The 14,489-nt window shown below is 39.7% G+C and overlaps 1 protein-coding gene across 1 annotated transcript in view; it reads right to left on the reverse strand.

Annotated features, from left to right (window-relative positions):
* LOC145456164 (uncharacterized) overlaps positions 1–14,489 on the reverse strand; it is a 194,613-nt gene that overhangs the window by 20,520 nt on the left and 159,604 nt on the right. Inside the window, exons 24-30 of the mRNA XM_080334225.1 lie at positions 3,526–3,678; positions 3,119–3,286; positions 2,730–2,848; positions 2,438–2,555; positions 2,249–2,359; positions 1,508–1,627; positions 1,116–1,191 (exon numbers count right to left, since the gene is read on the reverse strand). Of these exons, the coding sequence (XP_080190351.1) occupies positions 1,116–1,191; positions 1,508–1,627; positions 2,249–2,359; positions 2,438–2,555; positions 2,730–2,848; positions 3,119–3,286; positions 3,526–3,678 (865 nt within the window). The remainder of the gene's footprint in view (positions 1–1,115; positions 1,192–1,507; positions 1,628–2,248; positions 2,360–2,437; positions 2,556–2,729; positions 2,849–3,118; positions 3,287–3,525; positions 3,679–14,489) is intronic.

The following is a 14,489-nucleotide window of genomic DNA, read 5'->3' on the forward strand; positions in this document are numbered from 1 at the left end:
AAATATATTTATTACATGGCGTTCATGAATCTCAACATATCAACGCATAACTATAAATGATATTGCCTAAAGGCCGATGCATATACATGTAAATCCGCTAAAACTGCGATATTGACATAATGATGTATTTATATCGATCTGCTGTGTGCCTCGGTACCTGTTTTCATTTTACCAAATACGGCCAAGATGAGATCGCAGTAGGGATGGTGTGAACCTCTGAAAGGTTCAGGTTCGTGTGAACGCGAACCTTTTTGAAAGGTTCTGTGTGAACACGAACGTGAACCTCATGACGTCACGTGACGTCATATTGCTAATCCCAACCTTATCTTTCAATGAAGTGATGGCGTATATTAATGCATACGATACCCAGCGAAGACCCGGGCCACATAATGTCACAATGCTGAAGTGCATATTGGCGTTTTAAACGTCGCTTAATGTATCAACTTAGGCAATCAAATGATATAATACTTCCATAAAATCAATATTATCCGTCGCTTTGCCAACAATTTCGATGAGGACTTGCCATGGAATATATGCTTACGCCTTAACAGTCTGGGCCAGACCGGACAATGTATTCAGCTTCTGAGTATTGCTACATTGATTTTGAGCAGAGTGTAAAACAGGGTTTCTAGACTTGCTACCGATGTTACCCCATTAATAAGTTATACAGCGGTAGCCAACACCCCAATCGCACGGTTTTTTTATGATACAATAAACACAAACATCATTCGCTGACTACATGTAGTGTATTTCGCTCGTGACGTTGTGTGATTGCGAGTCGAGCTCTTAGCAGAGAGTCGCTAAATATTCACAAACGGAAATCAGGATATTTGGAGCAAACTTTTGTAACAAAGCAAGTAAAATTTTTGAGATTGTCAAGGTGCATATTCGTTTTGTGATGATTTTTTCTGCTGCCAGCGGCATGCACAGAGTGGCCCGCAGTTGAAATGCAATAAATTTGTACTGAAGATGTCATAATGAAGTGAAAATTGAAAATATATATGAAAAAGGTTCACAGTGCAGAACCTATCAAGGTTCTGTTGTGAACGCGAACCTCTGAATTTCCGAGGTTCACACACAGAACGCGAACGTGAACCTCACGTTCACACCATCCCTAGTAGCATCCTCTAGTAGTTATCCCCTCACCGCATGTAACTGAGCAGCTTGACCAAGGTCCCCACCTGGCTATTCCTGAAGTAAAAAATGTTACATGAGGTGAAGAGTTTATGCGGTTGAATAGCTTGGGGCCACAATTCGGCATGGATAGAGATTATATAGCGGCCGAATCGTATAATATCGGAATGATAGATATGGATACAATGCGGTATGAGAGCATATGCAGATTTAGCTCATTTTCGGTAAAGTCTTCGGAAAACCCAGTCCCACTCGAACTCTCAGACCAATATGGTGTTGCAGCTAAAAAGGTAACTATGCAACCTCGCCACCCATCGTACGTGGAAAGATATCGCATAAATCGAGCATTTATGCCTGTTAACTCCATTCTTACCAAACGAGACTTCTCTCCTGAGTGTCGCCACCATCTCATCCGAGCTTTTTGGCTTTTCGAAGATGTGTACAGGGGAAGCGGTTCTTGCCGCCAGACGATAAAACGCTGGTATGTCATCCTCTGCGAAGTGACACAAGGGCGAGTTTGAATTACAAATTGTTAGCTGAAAGCACTATTCAATGTGGAATTAACTTTTTTACCTACTTTTGTAGAGAAATTTGCACGTTGCGCTCTTAGGTTTTTACATTGCAAAGTGACGCAACAGTTTGAGCTCGTAAGATCTCAGTAAATTCTGTAACTGTTCAAACTCTATTTTTATAAAAAGCCTCTACATTATGCACATATACATCGCACATGATAGCTATTGTCAACAAGAAAAAGCAAACGAATAAATTAATCGAAATCGAAGTGTCAAGTGAGGTTTTTAGCCAATATAGTTGGTACTTACGATACGCCGACGGTAAGTTGATAAAACAATATTGTACAGCAGTGGTGTGCAATCTGCGGCTCACATAGAAAAATTGTGTGAACAGAAAAGAAAAGAAGTGCTTGTACTGAATGACAGTCGGTGAGATATACGTGAATTTTTTTTTCTGGTATAAGATATCCTAGCAAAATCTGGATTGGACATGAAGTGAATATTGTGCTTGCGATAAATCTATTTTATTCTTCTTCGATGATTATAGTAATCCACTGACTAGGCTATTACGAGAAATATTTGTTCGATATGTCTGTCTATACCTGATCCGAACGATTCCGTTAGCTCTTTTATGCAGTCTTTTGGATCCGGGGAGCTACAGTAAGACGGGCACCGTCCACAACATCCCGTCAAAACCGGTATGTAATCACAATCTGTACGCCAAAATACCAACTGTTAAATTCTTTACTCTGGTCTCGGTTTAAGCATGTAGTTATCGATAAATTAATCACCTCTGTCCTTGAGAATTTGGAGTACAGACGCGAGCTGTTCCGGGTGCTTTGGCGTCGCGTCCGTGAATAAATATATCTTGCATCCGTCGTTGGTTGTGGGGATACTTTCTGCTAATTTCTAAATTTAAATCGAGTATTTCTTAAGATTTATTATAATATACCCACGTATAGTTTTATAGAGGCTAGTTGTTTCCACTAGCGTTCACAATTCACATGGAAAGCTACAAAGCTCCAACTCGGTCGATCACACACGAAAATGTAACGTAGAAATCACATATCAACCCCAAATTACTTTCAAGCCTTTCATTGCCTGTTCCGGGCAATCGAAGCCACCGCTGGGCGGTAAATAACCCTTGACTGCCTGCGTTATCAAAGTGGTGTTACCGGTAGGTCCTGTTAGGTCTCCGATACCTAAAGTGAATTCGAAAGCATCGGTGGATTTGCGAATGCAATTTAGCATTCGATGCGGATAGTAAATTGTATTTGCAATGTTGTAAAGAATGCAAATGATTGCAATTTCGTATTGCGATTACTCAACGTTTGTTTCTCGATCTTAAAGTTTTGAGCCTAAAATTTATCGCCGTGGAACACAAAGGAGTTTAACCGTCTCTTGGCTGTGATATAGCGCCTTAATAATGACAACCTGCAATCTGCTTGCCGTTCTTGCGATCGTGTACTTACTTGGATCGTTGAAGGAGATAGAGAGCCACTCCCGTGCGACTTTCGGGCTGTCGCCACACTTCCCGATACCTTTCGCGCACGCTGAAATCCAATCCCAAACTCCCGCTATCTCGTTTGCCATTGAACCTGTGTCATCCACGACGAACCCGATGTACTCTTTCCTGGTGACTGCATGGGAAACACCCAATAATGAAGGCTCGTATATGGCATGCAACACCATACATCTTGTACATCATATTTTCACACAAGACTGTGTTGTACTGTGTTGGTTTTCCCTATTTAGGTAACGATTACCTTAGCAAAGTGCAAGTGACTATAGCAAAGCTCCTTTTGAAGGATGTCCATGTAAATAAGATTAGGTGAATATAAACCCGATGTATTTTTCCATATAACGTAAGGCTCCTTACCAGGACATAACGACATGGAGCACTCTTTCGTGGACGGGCCGTCGCCACATCTGCTTGTTTCGACTTCTTTTCCTCGGTAGTAACATCCTCTTGTTTCTATCCCCTTGCCGCATGTGACTGAGCAGCTTGACCAAGGTCCCCATCTTGCTATTCCTGAAGTATATAAACAGGTAGCAAATGTGACTTGGAATCACCAATTTGTGCGGTGCGGTTTTCAACAGCCTGAATCGTCATGGACAACTTGCATAGTTAATCGTTCAATAGACCGAATATAAACGGATTGTAAAACGAATAAACCAAATCGTGCAGTTTAGAAACGACAGATATAGGTTTAATGAGTTACGCGCTTTGAGAGTATGATAGAGTTTTCGGAAAAGAATATGTTTGGCATTGTAACTGGCCAGGTTCTGAATGGTGTTACTGCCACGAATCATGCAAATGTTTACCTAGATTTTTTATGTTTTCCCAGTCTTTGGGTGGACAGACAATGAAGTAAATCAAATGGATTTACCAAAAGTCACGGAAATCACTTAAAATACTAGATACATTGATTTGGATGGAAATAAATTCAAAAGTAGAAATGGGTAATCAGGTCCGCCTGAATTGGCCCATACATTTTGAGGAAATGGATGCGTGTGACCGTGCGTGAGACTGTAAATACGTAGGCGGGAAATTGGTGTATTTACCCGATTTGCACCATGGCGTATAGGCCTAGTATGCAAATCAGGCCATGGAACTTTCCAGTACAAAATTTTCGTTTCAAACCGATTCCAAAGAGCGAGTCAGGTTCACCAATCGTAACTGATATATATATCCTAGTATAGGGATGTCGTGGGTTCTCATGACATGTACCATCTTTTCGTCTTTAAGGCAGGATCTTACCTTGTCACCAAAGGTAGGCTAATATAGTATAGCGCTAAATCGACCTGTTAACTCCATTCTTACCGAACGAGACTTCTCTTCTAAATGCCGTGAGCATGGCTTCCTTGGTTCCTGCCTTCTCAATGATGTGTACAGGGGAGGCGGTTCTTGCGGCCAGACGATAAAACGCTGGTATGGCGTCCTCTGAGGAATGATAAAGGGGCGAGGTTTAAACACAAGCTGTTTGATGAAGGTAATTTTTCCATATCATGTAATGTATATTTAATCTTACTTTCCAATTCAAATAGATATTGTATGCTGTATAGATTTAATACGTTGAGGTGTAACGCAACCGTTTAAGATCAGTTGGACCATAACACTTCAAATATTTTTTTCAAAAGCGTAATTTGCTAGGGATGAACAAGCCTATAAGACGTCGACCGCACTTGTTCACCATCTTTATCTCTGGGGGTGCGCGTACGCCGGTTTGATCACCCGTGGTTTAAGAACATCTATATCTCTGGTAGGATATAGGCTACTACAATCTGGACTGGACATGAGTATATTTCTGCTACGTTGAGGTCTTAGGGGAAATACAAGAAGTACTAGACTGATATGTCCATCTACCTGATCCGAAGGCTGTCGTTAGCTCATTTATGCAGTTCTTCGGATCCGTAGAGGTACAATAAGAAGGGCATGGCCCACAACATCCTGTCAAAATCGGTTCGTAGTCGCAGCCTGCGCAAAAATATTAACTGTAAGCATATTGTGCATGAATAACTGTATAACTGTTTAGTCTTTTTCGTTCATCACCTCTATCTTCGAGAATTTTGAATACAGCTTCGAGTTGTTCCGGGTGCTTCGGCGTCGCGTCCGAGAAGAAAAATATCTTGCAACCGTCATTGGTTGTGGGGATACTTTCTGCTAATTTCTAAATTTATATAGAGTTGTTACGGCGGTGGAACATACTTTCCATGCATCTGCCTGTAAAGTGCACGGTGTAGTGTAGAGGTACAAATTTATTACACCATTCACAGCACAAGAAGCCGTAGTACCAAACGAACGCAAACTTACTTTCAAGCCTTTCATCGCCTGCTCCGGGCAATCGCCACCACTGCCGGGCTGAAAATACCCATTGACTGCTTGCGTTATTAAATTAGCATCATCAGTAGGTCCTGTGAGAGCTCCGATACCTAAATAGATAACACAGCTTACCCGAGAAGCAAAGATAGAGTTGCGAAGACTAATACAGCATACGACATGGACCGTAAAGTGATGAATTTCCTTTTCTACACACCATTTGTAATCGATTGCGATTGTTAAGGAATATGTCGCATGACATTACAAATTAGCATTGCGATTGCACCTGTTTGCTTGCCGGTTGCAAAATTGTTAACCTAACAATTGCAGATCTACCAGATCTGTAGTTTTAGATGATGCTCTTGAAACTGTATGCTTACTTGGATCGTTGAAGGAAATGGAAAGCCACTCCCGTACGCCATTCGGTATATCTCCACACCTGCCGAGAGAGCTCGTGCATTGTGCAATCCAATCTCTGACTGCCGCTATCTCGTTTTTCATAGATCCTGTGTCATCCAAGACAAACCCGATGTACTCTTTAGCGTTCACTGAACGGGAAATTTATACACTCACTGCTGAATTAACAATCCAATGAAATGCGAAGGCGTCGCTCGCAATACCATCCTGTAGGCCAACTCGCCAACATCATATTTTCATACAAAGTATAGCCTACAATCTTTTCGCCGAATCACCAAAAAGTCAATTCACACTCACCGCTGGAGGAGCATTTCATCAAAGAAAGTATCGATATTTTTTTCAGATGTAAGAGTCATCTAACTCCGGTTTGTTAAAGTTACTTGATCCATTTTGTAAGTGTAGTTACAAAATGTGACAAATTATAGTCATTAGACTTTGGGCGATATGTATAAATATTTGATATATGATATAATAATAAATATATTATATATAGACAGTCAATACACGGCCACTTATAAGATTTGTCGAAGCAGCTCTAATTCCAATATCTTTTTTGGTATTCCCGTTTCCTTTAGAAAATCAATCTTAACCATGTAATTCTGACCACGTGCACTGCCATAAGCACAAACTGTATATCGTGTGATTATATTGAGAACATCGGCTACACTGCTGTTTTGGTATGTGCCAATGCGATGGACAGCGCATATGCATTATGCATCTCTATTTTGTCGCCGCCTCAGAATTGATTAACCAAGCGGCGGGTAAGAATGGGGAAAGTACCGCAACCAAGATTTCAAATTACGCTGCCCGAGGGCATACGCGTCTCAAATCTTCTGGACTATTCAAAATATTCCCGTTTATTTCAATATGAAAATATGATTCATTCGCATACTGGTACGAAAATGCTGCGATGATAAATCGTCAGTAAATACCCTTTCACTTACTCGGGATCAAACTGTTCTTTATCCATTCCAAGTATTCTGATACGCTCGTATAAACACCCGGCGACTTTGCTGATCCGCAGTCTCTAGCACCGTAGCTGGTAATCCCCGCCAATATCCACTTATCGGAGGAGTCCTTACAGACTAACGGCCAGCCACTATCACCGTTGCAGGTGTCCTGTCCGCCTTCCTCGTTACTAGAAAGCACGGGTTTTACGTCGACTAAAGCATTTCTATTACCGCGAAAATCCAACATGTTTTACCCGGCACAAATTGTGTTGTTGACAACGGTCACGCCTCGCGGGTCATACCACGTAACGCAGTCGCTCCGGTCTATTATTTTGACTGTTGCTTCTTGCAGGATGTCCGGCAGGTTCCAATCTTGATGGAAATACACGCGTTATTGGCGTGAGTATTGATGTGATGAAGCAGTTTTGACTTCGAAAGTATGCCTACGTGTATAGGTCAGGCTTGTAGTGACTAAAGTTGCAATTTTTGGTTGACTCGGCCTGATTCGACTCATTTTCTTAACAATTGAAATTGACTGGACTTCTCGAGTCATTGCGCATGACTCGGCCAAGTCGTATGATTCGGGACATTCACCATTACTTGATTCAATTCTCGTGTATCAGGACCGATACTTGAAGAATAGGCGCATAAATCCTATTTTATCTGTTTGAATGAACAATTGAACATGTTGAGAGTGAAAAATGCGCACATTATGAATGCGGGGCCTTCGATATCACCCAAGAGTTTCACAGAAATTATAATTGATCACGTCTTGATCTCAAAGTACAGTGAACACTACGACTTGGACTCGGACTCGAAATCGAGTCTCGACACTGTGAGCTCGACTAGGGTTGCATTTAAAGCAAAAGGTGTTTTAAAACACTTTGTTTGAAACATGTTTTAAACGAAGGCCTTGAAATTATTTTTTTATTTGTAACATTATGCAATAATTGCGTAAATACTCTTAAAAAACATGTTGTATGAGCCTACGAACGATTACAATCCGATAAAGCCGACGTATACGATATAGGATGGGTGGAACCCTCAAAACAGTCGGTTCAACAGCTATAGAACGTAGATATTTCGCCAAGGGAGCTATATTTACCCTGTATTTTCAATTGTCAATGCCAATCCAATATGACGTCACAACTGAAATTCGTGACGTCATGGCTTAAAAAAAACAATAAAAACATGTTTTAAACAAGGGTCTTGTTTTAAGCATCTTTGTTTTGAATTGATTTTTGTTTTAAATGTAACCCTATAAGATCGACAGATTGCTCCCTAACTTGGACTCGGGTTTTGACTTGATGGTGATGTGAAAATGACTGGACTTGATTCGAGTCAATACTATAAAAGTAAAATTGACTTGTGCTTCGGAACCTTGAGACTCGGTTAAAACACTGGTATATGTATAGTGTATACATTGCTGCCTTATACCTGAATTTGTACGTGAAATAATGTGACAAAGACAGTGGTACTCAACCGAGGTTCACGCGTATATGCTGAAGCAGTTCCAAGGGTTCGCTTGAGGTCAGGACACGCACAGCAGAAATCACACTAATTTGCAGTTAATATCCGTTATAACATTTTTGTTGTGTGAGAATATCATGTAATAATGGATTTGTTCTTTTAATATGATAATAAAGTCTTTGGATAACACGAAGACCATTGCAAATGTCGCAAGCAGACATTGCCCGACACGGCATAATTATATACTTTCGTCATATCCCCATCCTGTGACGTAGCACGTGATTCCATTCGCCAAACGCGTCTCCCTCGTTGGCAGCGCGATCGGTCTCAAATTCGCGGTGGGCACCACCGGTCGGTCCAGTTTTACGAGACAAATATCGAAGTCCAACGTGACAGTATCATAGTCTAAACGAGATATGCAGATAATAAATGACGAATGTGTGGTTGTTCATCAGGGTCGGTGTATAATGCTTATATAATTATCAGAGTACTTGAGTTCGCGTTTCCAACCACGATTGATCGGTTCGCGTTACGCGAAACAAGCAGCACAAAGCTATGCACGTTAGTGGAAATGACATTTTTGTAAAGTCGTGGTCAACCCTCAGCCTTGTCACAAAGTGCTATGAAATAGGCATGATCGAAAAATACAAAATTATTTTTATTGTGAGGTAAAACTGGGATTACATTCGTTGCGGTAACAAAAAGGTACATATTTCAACATTCCGCATCTTTCATACTGGTATGACATCATAAGCAGCGTTAGTCAAATACACTCGCCTCGACTTGAAGCATGATTCAGAATCGATCAGATCTAATCAATTAGGAACTAGATGTTCCTCAGCACTAGTCGCCAACTCACTTTTATGACAAAGCACCTTTTCCACCGTTCCAAAGATCGCCCCGTTGGTGTTTCCATCTTTTCGTATTGATCCCATTATTACTTTCGTAATGGCTTTTCCACTGAAAGTATATCGTCCGTTTACTAGTTACCGAGACAAGCTTATTACGTCCGAATATATGCACTTGCTTGTCGAAGCAATGGGCGGCGGATAAAATCCACTGACTCGCTATCAAAGAGCCACCGCATCGAGCCTTTCCGTCGTCAATCTCGAACAATACTTGCCAAGGCCATTTTTCGGCGCTTTTTACGTCATTTCCATTTATCACTCGTCGTGACGTAAAGGCTGCAAAGTATGAAGTATTTTTACCTTTGGTTATCGTATAGGTGCACGTAATTGCTGATGTATCAGTAGTTATATAGATCGCTCGCGAATCGTCATTGTGGCTTATGGGCGGGGTGGCATGTCGCCTGGAAACCCGGGGTGGCATATCGCGCTTTTAGACCCCCCTCTCGGTCGCACATCGCCCTTTCGGGTAAAGGCATCTCTCGCACGTCGTACTTTCGCATGTCGTGCTTTCGCGTATAGGTTGTGTTGGTGATTCGTAGGGATGGTGTGAACCTCTGAAAGGTTCAGGTTCGTGTGAACGCGAACCTTTTTGAAAGGTTCTGTGTGAACGCGAACGTGAACCTCATGACGTCACGTGACAACATATTGCTAATTCCAAACCCATCTTTCAATGAAGTGATAGCCTAGCGACGACTCGAGCTACATAATGCCACAATGCTGAATTAAAGATCGGCGTTTTAAACGTCGCTAGATGTATCAACCGAGGCAATCAAACGATAAAATACTTCCATAAAATCAATATCGTCCGTCGCTTTGCCAACAATTTCGACGAGGACTTGCCAGGGAATATAAGCTTACGCCTTAACGATCTTGGCCAGACCGGACAATGTATTCGGCGTCTGAGTATTGCCACATTGATATTGAGCAGAGTGCAAAACAGGTTTCTATACTTGCTACCGATATTAGGCTACCCCACAAGGTATACAGCGGTAGCCAACACCTCAATCGCATGGATTTGGTTTTAATGATGCAGTAAACATATGAAGCCAAAGATTGACCCCGTACACCTGCTAGATTTGTTACACCAAAAAAATATATCAATTTCATTGATTGGTTGAATAAAAATCATTCGCTGACTACATGTAGTGTATTTCGCTCGTGATGTTGTGTCATTGCGGGTCAAGCTCACAGCAGAGCGTCACTAGATATTCACAAACGGAAAGCTGGATATTCGAGCAAACTTTTGTAACGAAACAAGTAAAATTTTTGAGATTGTCAAGGTGCATGCTCGTTTTGCGTTGATTTTTTATGCTGCCAGCACCACGCATAGAGTGGCCCGCAGTTGAAATGCAATAAATTCGAACCGAAGATGCCATAATGAAGTGAAAATTGTAATATACGAAAAAAGTTCACAGTGCAGAACCTGCAAAGGTTCTGTTGTGAACGCGAACCTCTAAATTTCCGAGGTTCATACACAGAACGCGAACGTGAACCTCACGTTCACACCATCCCTAGTGATTCGCCATGTGTTCTTATGGGTGCGGTCGTGAATCGTACTTTTAGGTATATACATCTCTCGCATATCATACTTTCGGGTATAGGCATCACTAAACAGGAAATTCACTAATCCGCAGTGCATTGCGCGATTTTGAAAACCAGATGTTGGCGGTTTTGTGTGACCCACTAAATACGTCCGTTTTGGAAATTCGGAGCGCGCACTATCGTATCGATTATTCCACTAATCTAGTAAGTACTATTACATACAGGAGTATTCAGTATTCAGCAACGACACGAAAAGCGACCAACAAATAACCGCACTCGTAAATTAACACCTAAAAAAGTGTAAAATTGATTGCAAATCCCGCGATCGCTAACAAGATCATGTCTCGGGTATAACCATTTAGTGACTTGGTGTTAAAGACATACCGATCGCTCACAAGGTAATATTTCGGTAATTAGTTTGTCACAGAGCCGTCGTAGACGGTGATTCGAAAACCAACAATTTGACGCTTTCTGGTGCTTGCTATATGTTTTGACACTTAGGAACGTGGTTGACTTTAGTTGTATGATAAGAATCATGTGAATATACAAGTAATGTATCAATTTGTCAACTTGAAATGAAACTTACTACACAAACCAAGTTGATTCGTATTTGAATGTGTTAATTCGGTACAATTCTAATTATTTTGAGAAATCTTTTGATTCGACCGTAACCTGAATATTACTGACGCCGACTTTCAGCCGCATCGAATTATTCGCACATTCCGCGCCGCTGTTTTCACACTTATAGAATCAATACCAACTATAACTCTTCTACAAGAATCAAGAATCACAAGTATGTGCATTACACAGTTATTGTCTTTATTAACTTGAAATCAAACTCTTAACAAAAACACGCAACTAATCATTTACCAGCTCTAACATTATGAAAATCCTCGAGTCTTTATTTTTAAGAATGTTGTAGTACGGTGTCGGAATCCATTCGCGGGGTGTACTAAAGCTAAATCCAGATAATCCAAAATGAAATATTTGGACTTTGACATAGTGTGACTTGAAATAGGATTGACAAACATGACTACCAACTTTGATCCAGCCACATTTCAAGATCATACTTTGAACCAAGTAATGTAACATTACAACTCTATTCACGATCCTGCTTTCCGTTTGTCAAAGAGATATTTTAACATCTTACCATACTCAAAAGAATTATTCACAACATTAACAATTGTTAAAAATCTAGTTTTCACTTACTTGATTATATCACTGCAACTCATAAATTTGAATTAATTCATCCTGGTTGTATTCGTATGCTCGGTCTTTTTTATTCAATTGTAAAGGTTGTTACTATTCTGAAGACAAACTATTTACTAATCGGTGCATATACGATTTGACTTGGACATATTATATTTTGAGTATACGAGATTTGAACGTCTGAACAATAACTGAGAAATAATTTATCACAATTAAATCCGTAATATTACAGCGTAAAAGATATTGGAATGTCAGCAACTCTGTAAGGTCATAGTTACTACCACATTACCTAATTTACCCGACCAACTCGTCATGATCATTCCTGAAATCAACACAAACGTGACCACTGACTTGAGTTAACCACAAAACAGCATCAAGTTTTAAATCCACTTGTAGCTTACGGCTTATTTGAATGCGGGTTATGTTTTGTTGTAATTGAGTGTACGGAAATAGTATTACGTCTCGACATATCACCATCTTACCATATTCAAAGAGTCAACCACGAAAACATTGTCAAGTAAATCCGTTTGTAACTTACCCGACCAACTCAAGCAGTTAGCCAAGCATACACGAGTCCATACAAACACTAAAACCTAAAATCCATAGCAAGTTCGGTTGTACTCATATCCCTACGACACCTCATTTTTATTCAACTTTAAAAGTCGTTACTATTCTGTAAGAAAGAGAAATTACTCCGCGGTATATTCTGCAAGACAAAGTAATTATTACTCGATATATTTTGTAAGACAAAAGTAATTACTACCCGCTGCAGGTGACTTGAGATTAACATAATATGTTTGAATATACGAGATTTGAAAGTCTGATCAACGTAGTTGCGACTTCATTTCTTACAATCGAACGCTGGTGTTATATTCAAAGTTATGATATCAGAAAATATTTTACAAATGTAATTGTTTCCAGTACCCAAGACTAAAGATGTAATAGTTCCAGTATTCATACATTGAACAACCGATGCAAAATGCTTTATTATCCCGATTCCCAACGGGTAATTGAAACGACTAAGTGTAGAGTCAGTATATCACAATATCGTTACTATTGAATCCAGCAATTGATACGATTTATTGTCGGAATTTGTGACAGAGAATTGAAACATATGCACTTTACAGAGTGTGAAAATGTCACTTTGAGTATCGAGTACCGTTCGAAGCTGGCGATCAATTCTTAATCATTTCAGTAACTCCCCATTGTGCGTGCTAAATGTGAAATATCGCGAGGTTATACACTCTAAGACTTTGATCATTACAAAAGTAAATTGTGATATGTTTGTTAGATGCATCCAATTCAACTAGAAGTGTCTAGTGCCCAACACTCGTAATATCAAAAAAGTACTTGCTACACTGTAATTCACTAAACGTGTTTTGTATTGTTGTTCATTTGTAGTATTGATTGAAATTGTTTTTGAACCCTCAAATAATAATTCCCGACATGAAACTAAGCCACCGAAAGTCGTTACCATCACAAAGAAACAATTTGCATGATGTTTACTAAATGTGTCCTATAGTTAGGTGTGCTGGAATTATTTGTAAAACACACACACACACAGGATCAGAGAAATTGGAAATTTTTCCGTTGTTATTATCTAAAGTAAATGTCATCACAATACTCTGCCACTAAAAGACGTTACTTGTATGTGATTGAATCCCTAACAATTAACCCACTATTCCAAAGAAATTTTACTCACTCGACAGATATGAAACAGCGTCACTTAATCGGTCTATCGTTTTTCTAAAGGTAAATCATATCCATCCAATAGAAAACAATTTTCACTAGCTTGGTAATGAAACCGAAGTCTCCATTCGATATTTTGTTTGTGTCAAATACTTTACAATGAACACATTTGAGTGGTTGAGCTTTACATCATCAAGCTGTTATTTGTAAATCAAGATTTCGGTAAACTTGTAAATGTATCGTTTAACTAACCGACATTTAGTGATTGCTGAACATACCACTTCGAAATACTGCGTTGATCTCAATTCCCTTTATCCTGATAATCGAAGTACTTTTGTTTTGAATTCATAACAATCGGCTTTTCTATGACATGATAAATTATTGACAAGTTCTGCTTAGAAGATTGGTTGCATATCACGAAAAATAATATACCACACATATTATTACTGTTACTCCATTCATCGGTATTTTTTCCGTTGTCGATTTTCAAACGAGTAAAATTTATTACTTGAGTTGCTCTGCTTACTATATTTAAATGTAAACTCGCCCGTCTTTCAACAACAAACAATGTTAAAAAAGTATGCAATCAAACACAACAAGTTTTACGATACTAATTGTTATCCCACATAACCCATTTCTTACCGATGACATATGAAATATATTCATGTTACACGAAAATATTCGCTCATGCTACAAACCTGTACAATGATTGGTGGTGCTTTCAAACTGCTTCGATACCTCAAGAACTTTATTGTCTGAATGGTTGTTCATGTATCGTAATAATCAAGTAGTTCAACACAGAACTAGTATTAACAGAAACACCAGAGTTGTTTACACA

This window comes from Botryllus schlosseri, chromosome 14 (assembly GCF_051294905.1).
Source record: "Botryllus schlosseri isolate E-star chromosome 14, Bs_hap1, whole genome shotgun sequence".
NCBI classification, from domain to species: Eukaryota; Metazoa; Chordata; class Ascidiacea; order Stolidobranchia; family Styelidae; genus Botryllus; species Botryllus schlosseri.